The sequence below is a fragment of the Carlito syrichta genome, unplaced genomic scaffold (genome assembly GCF_000164805.1).
Source record: "Carlito syrichta isolate Samal-C Ts95f unplaced genomic scaffold, Tarsius_syrichta-2.0.1 Scaffold93669, whole genome shotgun sequence".
Classification (NCBI taxonomy): Eukaryota; Metazoa; Chordata; class Mammalia; order Primates; family Tarsiidae; genus Carlito; species Carlito syrichta.
In genome coordinates, this window is record NW_007037765.1 from 60336 (window position 1) to 68181 (window position 7846).

Genomic DNA, 7846 nt, shown 5'->3' on the forward strand with positions numbered 1-7846 from the left:
CGCGGACTCAGGCAATCCACTCACCTCAGCCTCCCAAAGGCGCGGGATTACAGGCTGAGCCACCGAGCCCGGCTTTGTTTTTGTTTTTGAGTTGGAGTCTCACTCTTGTCGCCCAGGCTGGAGTACAGTGGCACACTCATGGCAACTGCAGCCTCGATCTGCTGGGCTGAGGCGATCCTTCCACCTCAGCCTTCCAAGTAGCTGGAACTATAGATGCACACCACACACCTGGCTAGTCTTTGTGATTTATTGTAGAGATGAGGTCTCACCAACTGCCTCGAAGTCCTGGGCTCAGGCAGTTCTCACCTCGGCCTCCCAAAGTGCTGGGATTACAGGCTGAGCCTCAGCGCCCAGCCTACAGGTGCTGTTTTAACTACACCTTCTGTGTGTGCTTTATGCTATTGTTCAGGCTAGAATAATGATGAGCCCCATAAACAGGGTTTCATAGCATTTAAGATTCCAACACCTTCTTTGTTTGGTAAAAATAGCCTGATATCCCACTGAAACAACCACTATGGTATTTTTGTCCTTGGGAGGTTGAAAGTTGAGCTCTAGACCTGCGAGGCAATCTGACACTGCCAGCCACCAGCAAAACAAATACAGAGTGTGACATCTGCACACTATATCCACTGACCTTCAGCTCCAACTCCCGTTCTCCCATGTCTTGGGTTTTTTTCGAATCTTAGTTTCATTTTATTCTTTTCTTTCTTTCTTTCTTTCTTTTGAGTTGAGGTCTCACTCTGTCACCTAGGCTGGAGTGCAGGGGCAGTATCACAGCTTACCACACAGCCTATAACTCCTGAGCCCAAGTGGTCCTCCCACCTTGGCCTCCCAAAGTGCTGGGATTATACGTGTGAGTCACTGTACCCTGACTCATTTTATTATTTTCAGTATAGATGACTTGTCAAATGGAAACACATTTAAGTTTTCTACTTGTTTAGATTTTTCCAAAAATACAAATCATAAAAAACTGCTTTTGACACACTTTTGGTAAGGAAAATCTGGATGTGGTTCCTAGGCCTAGCCTGGTTATACAGATTCTCTCCTCATGTCTTCTACTAAATCAAAACCCTTCCTTTTAATATATAGGAAGAATCTTACAAACTCAATACCTTCCTATTTCCCCGAAATGATGTTTGTTTTGTTTTGTTTTGTTTTGTTTTTGAGTCGGAGTCTCACTCTGTCGCCCAGACTGGAGTGCAGTGGCTGCTCCTGGCCACCGCAGCCTCGACCTGCTGGGCTCCGGCGATCCTTCCACCTCAGCCTTCCAAGTAGCTGGAACTACAGGCGAGCGCTACCACGCCTGGCTAATTTTTTTATTTATTGTAGAGATGAGGTCTCGGCTGCCCAGGCGGGTCTCGAACCCGGGGGCTCAGGTAATCCACTCACCTCAGCCTCCCAAAGGCACGGGATTACAGGCTGAGCCACTGAGCCCGGCTAATGATGTTTTTTTAAGAGGCTTATTGTTGATTTTCAGAAAGGAACCTGGTGGCTACTCACTACCCCTTTCCCAACTTTTTGGTAGGCAGTTGATAACCCTTTTTTTTTAAGTTGGAGTTTCACTCTGTTGCTCAGGCTGGAGTGCAGTGGCACACTCACAGCCACCGCAAGCCTCGACGTGCTGGGCTCAGGCAATCCTTCCACCTCAGCCTTCCAAGTAGCTAGAACTACAGACGCATGCCACCACGCCCAGCTAATTTTTGTGACTTATTGTAGAGACGAGGTCTCACCAAGTTGCCCAGGCTTGTTTCAAACCCCCGGGCTCAGGCAATCCTCACGCCTCAGCCTCCCAAGTGCTGGGATTACAAGCTGAGCCACCGTACCTGGCCGATATCTTTACCAACTTGTTCATGCTTTAGGAACAAAAAAATCAAAAGGAAATTATGGAATGGGTGAGCCACAGAGATAAAAGTAGCAAGGAATGATGGAGAGAAGATAATCCAGTGTAGGAAAGATCAAAAGAATGGTGATTTTTCACAATTGTTAAGTGTTGACAATTTAACTTGGAGATTTTCCCTCTGTAAACTACATATTTGTTGATCAAGTTTAAAGAAATTTCCAAGTATTCAATAATGTGTTTTCCAAACCCCATTCTCACACTAAGCCAGTTACTTGGAGTACTTGCTGTAATTTCTATATTCCATTAAACAAGTGTGGAATTTCTTTCAATTCAAACCATTCGCGATCTTGCCCCTCAGTGACCTCTACCATCACCCAGTCATTAATGATTCAAGTGATAAGTGGTTAAAATGGATGGCTGTGTGTTTGTAGGTTGTTTTGTTGTTTTTAATAAATAGATTCATTGAAAGGAATTAACTGTGCTCTTCTAGAACATTGGATCTGTGTTCTCATTTAGATTTTATTTGTAATCGCCCCATTCCCTACCATCAACAGTGGCAGAATGTGAATTAACTTATGTGGTGTCTGCCATTTAAAACCATCTTAACCATAGTCTCCTTTTTCAAACATAGGACATGGATTTGATTGACATACTCTGGAGGCAAGATATAGATCTTGGGGTAAGTCGAGAAGTGTTTGACTTCAGTCAGCGACGGAAGGAGTATGAGCTGGAAAAACAGAAAAAACTTGAAAAGGAAAGACAAGAACAACTCCAAAAGGAGCAAGAGAAAGCCTTTTTCGCTCAGTTACAACTAGATGAAGAGACAGGCGAATTCCTCCCAATTCAGCAAGCCCAGCACATCCAGTCAGAAACCAGTGGATCTGCCAACTACTCCCAGGTATGGAGTACTCAGTAGTTGGAAAAGCATATGGCAAGGTTTAAGGAAACACTAACCAAGGAATTAAAAGACCTGGATTTGAGTTCCAACTTTGCCTTTTACTTGTCTTGTCAAGCCTACTTCCCAACCTCCGGCTCCTGATGCATTCAATACCTGACCTGCTTACCTTACAGAGTTATTTGAAGGATTAGGACATAAATTAGTAGATGGCAGAGCCCTGTAAACTGTAGAAACATCCTGTAAGGATCACACAGCAGCAACATAAGTAGTGGCAATGGAACTACCACTAAGTAATCCTAAGTAACCCTAAGTTTACTTTAGGGTACTGTGGCAGGCACTGTCCTAGGAACTTAATGTGTATTGACTGATTTAATCAACACAACTCTATGAGTTAGATGCCACTGTCCCCATTTTATCTACAGATAAGTAGCTAAAGCTCAAAAAGGACAGATAATTTGCCCAAATTGCTCAGAAAATTGGAGAAGTTAAGGTTTGAAATCAGTTCATCTGGTTCAAGTCTGTGTACCACTGCTTTCTGAAATAAGATAATTATTTAACTAGAATGGAAACATTTTGTGAACCCCAGTCATGACTCTTTAGCTTGGTAATGAAACAACTAACAGTTTTTTCCTTCATGTCTTGTCTTTTTCCTAGGTGGCCCACATTCCCAAATCGGATGCTTTGTACTTTGATGACTGCATGCAGCTCTTGGCAGAGACATTCCCTTTTGTAGATGACAATGAGGTAGCAAACATTTGATGAACAGCAAAGGTTCTTAACTACAGCAGACATGCCCTATATAAGTCCCTTTAAGGTGTCTCCATGTAAAAGAATAAATTTTAGGAGGAAATTTTTTAATCGAGGGAATGTTTTGTCAAAGAAATCTTAACCTACATATAACTTTACAATTAAAACAAAAAGACCCTCACAAAATACAAAACCTTTACTACTGCATAGCCAGAAACATGGATCAGCATAACCATGGACACAAATAAGTCATTTGTTACAGGTATCTAAACATTTTTCGTGAGTTTAAAGAGCAAGCTGGGGCTGGGTGTGGTGGCTCACGTCTATAATCCCAGCACTTTGGGTGGTGGAGACTAAAGGATCGCTTGAGCCCAGGAGTTCAAGACCAGCCTAGGCAACACAGTGAGACTTTGTCTAGACCAAAAAAAAAAAAAAAAATTTAGCTAAGTGTTATGGCGCATGCCTGTAGTCCCAGCTGATTGAGAGGCTGATTCAGGAGGATCACTTGAACCTAGGAGTTGGAAGCTGCCATGAGCCATGATCATGCCGCTGCACTCCAGCCTGGGCAACAGAGTGAGACCCTGACTCAAAAAAATAAAATAAAGAGCAAGTTAGGTAACAAACCTAGACTTGTCCAATCAATCTGTTGTATTTGAAGCATTGTACTAAATGTTACATAGATACAAATGATCATAAAGATTGTTCTTACCCCATTTTAAAGTTCACCTTCAAATGCATAAGCTAAGACAGTAAGCCAGTAAATAAATTTGGAGTCAGCTGGGTAGGAAAAAAAGATTTGTTTGATTAGATACAAATAGGGGGTCGTAACTAGTCCATGAGTAGAAAAATAAAGAAGTGCAGATAAAAGTACTGTTCAGTGTGGCAGGTTTTTATGGATAAATGCCTTGTCAATTTTAGGTTTCTTCGGCTACATTTCAGTCACTTGCTCCTGATATTCCCAGCCACATGGAGAGTCCAACCTTCATTGCTCCTAATCAGTCTCAGTCACCTGAAACTTCTGTCACTCAGGTCATCACTGCTGATTTAAACGGTATGCAGGAGGACATTGAGCAAGTTTGGGAGGAGCTATTATCCATTCCAGAATTACAGGTAACTAAAATCTGAGGTAATACTGAAGATGCTACTTTATATTCAGTGCCTTTAAATTAGGCATTCTAATTATTTATTATTTACATGCCACCTACTTATAGGAAGGATTGGAGAGTGTTTTTAAATGAGTCATAAGAGCCGCCCATGCTAGTCAAACAGGCTGGGTATCATGGGGATAGAATGTTATAAACCTAATGTCTGTTCTAGGAATTCTGAAAATAATCATATGCTTGGGCATAAATATCCATTGGAAATAGGAGTTTTCTCTAAATTATAGAAGAGGAACAGCTTGGAAAGAATATGGGTGGGGAGAGAGTTTACCTCAAGTTCCTGTCAGATATGTATTATCAGCTATTAAAAATATTTAACCTTGCCGGGCTCGGTGGCTCAGCCTGTAATCCCGCGCCTTTGGGAGGCTGAGGTGAGTGGATTGCCTGAGCCCGCGGGTTTGAGACCCGCCTGGGCAGGCGAGACTTCATCTCTACAATAAAATCAAAAAATTAGCCTGTAATTCTGGCTACTCGGAAGGCTGAGGTGGAAGGATCGCCGGAGCCCAGCAGGTCGAGGCTGCGGTGGCCGGGAGCGGCCACTGCACTCCAGTCTGGGCGACAGAGTGAGACTCCAGCTCAAAAAAAAAAAAAAATCATTTACCCTTGATTTATATAGTGTAAACTTCTTTTCTCTGCAGTGTCTTAATATTGAAAATGACAAGCTGGTTGAGACTACCACGGTTTCAAGTCCAGAAGCCAAGCTGACAGAAATTGACAACAATTATAATTTTTACTCATCTATCCCCTCAATGGAAAAAGAAGTCGGTAGCTGTAGCCCACATTTTCTCAGTGCTTTTCAGGATTCCTTCAGCAGCATCCTCTCCACAGAAGACCCCAACCAGTTGACAGTGAACTCAAATTCAGACACCACAGTAAACACAGATTTCGGTGATGAATTTTATTCTGCTTTCATAGCAGAGCCCAATGTCAGCAACAGCATGCCCTCACCTGCCACTTTAAGCCATTCACTCTCTGAACTTCTAAACGGGCCCATTGATGTTTCTGACCTATCACTTTGTAAAGCGTTCAACCAAAACCACCCTGAAAGCACAACAGAATTCAATGATTCTGACTCTGGCATTTCACTGAACACAACAAGTCCTGGCATGGCATCGCCGGAACACTCAGTGGAATCATCCATCTATGGAGACACACCGCTTGGCTTCAGTGATTCTGAAATGGAAGAGTTAGATAGTGCCCCTGGAAGTGTCAAGCAGAATGGTCCTAAAACACAGCCAATACAGTCTTCTGGGGATACAGTGCAACCCCTGTCACCATCTCAGGGGCACAGTGTTCCAGTGCCTGATGCCCAGTGTGAAAACACACCAAAGAAAGAATTGCCTGTAAGTCCTGGTCATCGAAAAACCCCCTTCACAAAAGACAAACATTCAAGCCGCTTGGAGGCTCATCTTACAAGAGATGAACTTAGGGCAAAAGCTCTCCATATCCCATTTCCTGTAGAAAAAATCATTAACCTCCCTGTTGATGACTTCAACGAAATGATGTCCAAGGAGCAATTCAGTGAGGCTCAGCTTGCATTGATTAGAGATATACGCAGGAGGGGTAAGAACAAAGTGGCTGCTCAGAATTGCAGAAAAAGAAAACTGGAAAATATAGTAGAACTAGAGCAAGATTTAGATCATTTAAAAGATGAAAAAGAAAAATTGCTCAAAGAAAAAGGAGAAAATGACAAAAGCCTTCACCTACTGAAAAAACAACTCAGCACCTTGTATCTTGAAGTCTTCAGCATGCTACGGGATGAAGAGGGAAAACCTTACTCTCCTAGTGAATACTCCCTACAGCAAACAAGAGACGGCAATGTGTTCCTTGTTCCCAAAAGTAAGAAGCCAGATGTCAAGAAAAACTAGATTTAGGAGGATTTGGCCTTTTCTGAGCTAGTGTGGTTTTTTGTTTTTTTGTACTGTTATACTAAAAGCTCCTACTGTGATGTGAAATGCAGAAGTATCATACTTTATAAGTAATTCTATGCAAAATTATAGCCAAAACTAGTATAGAAAATGATATAAAACTTTAAAAAGCATTAAAGTATCAGTATGTTGAATCAGTAGTTTCACTTTAACTGTAAAACTTAATTTTTTAGGATACCATTTGGGCTAGTTTCTGTATAAGTGTAAATACTACAAAAACTTATTTATACTGTTCTTATCTCATTTGTTATATTCATAGATTTATATGATGATATGACATCTGGCTAAAAGCAAATTGTAAAACTAACCACTATGTACTTTTTTATAAATACTGTATGAACAGAAAATGCATTTTTTTATATTAAATTGTTTAGCTCTGGCAAAAACAATTTTAAGAGCTGGTACTAATAAAGGAATATTATGACTGTTAAATTATTCTCTGGGATGCCTTTGAGTTTATTCACACAGTATTTTCCTTAAGACAGTAACCCATTTAACACATTTAGATGGTTTCCATTTTTAGAATGTTGTCTTTGAAAATATAAAAGTATTTTACACTACATTTCTGGTACCAGGGTTTTAGAGAAATAAAGTATATCAAGAACGTAATCTGGACAGGCACAGTGGCTCATACCTGTAATGCCAGCACTTTGTAAGGCTGAGGTGGAGGACTGCTTGAGTCTGGGAGCTAAAGACCAGTCTAGGCAACATAGCAAGACTTCATCTTTACAAAAACTAAAAACATTAGCTTGGCATGGTAACGTGTGCCTGCAGTTCCAGCTACTCAAGTCTGTGGCAGAAGGATCACCCAAGCTCAGGAGGTCAAGGCTGCAGTGAGCTCAGGTCATGCCGCCGCACTCCAGCCTGGGCAACAAACAAAAAAATAAATTTTACCTCTTAAATAGCAAGTACATCTCAACCCAGGCAAGTGTTACACATTTACATGAAAATATTGATTCATTTATTCACATCAGTTTTATATATTTATTATACACTGGGCATTGTTTGAAACACAAAAGACAACTAATATCCCTGTCCTGGAACATGCATTCTAGTGAAGGAGAGGTTAATAAGCACACAATCTGTTAAAAGCAAAAGGATTGGGAAGAGCAGTAAAAAGTAACACAACTTAAGATAATAATGGGCCTGTAATCCCAGCACTTTGGGAGGCAGAAGCAAGAAGACTGCCCGAGTCCAGAGATTCGAGACCAGCCATGGCAACTTGGAGAGCCCTCATCTCTACAATAAAAAAAAAAATTAGCTGAGCACGATA

At 41.4% G+C, this 7846-nt stretch overlaps 1 protein-coding gene across 5 annotated transcripts in view; it reads left to right on the top strand.

The window, feature by feature from the left end:
• The window catches only part of NFE2L2 (nuclear factor, erythroid 2 like 2), a 37207-nt gene extending 30199 nt beyond the window's left edge, over positions 1-7008 (top strand). For 3 of the 5 annotated variants that reach the window (XM_008060861.1, XM_021713812.1, XM_021713817.1), the window contains exons 2-5: positions 2472-2738; positions 3393-3482; positions 4404-4595; positions 5284-7008. In XM_008060861.1, the coding sequence (XP_008059052.1) occupies positions 2475-2738; positions 3393-3482; positions 4404-4595; positions 5284-6513 (1776 nt within the window). In that variant the 5' untranslated portion in view covers positions 2472-2474 and the 3' untranslated portion in view covers positions 6514-7008. The remainder of the gene's footprint in view (positions 1-2471; positions 2739-3392; positions 3483-4403; positions 4596-5283) is intronic. The other 2 variants (XM_021713823.1, XM_021713824.1) reach the window with 2 other exon arrangements.
• The last annotated feature ends 838 nt before the right edge of the window (positions 7009-7846 follow it).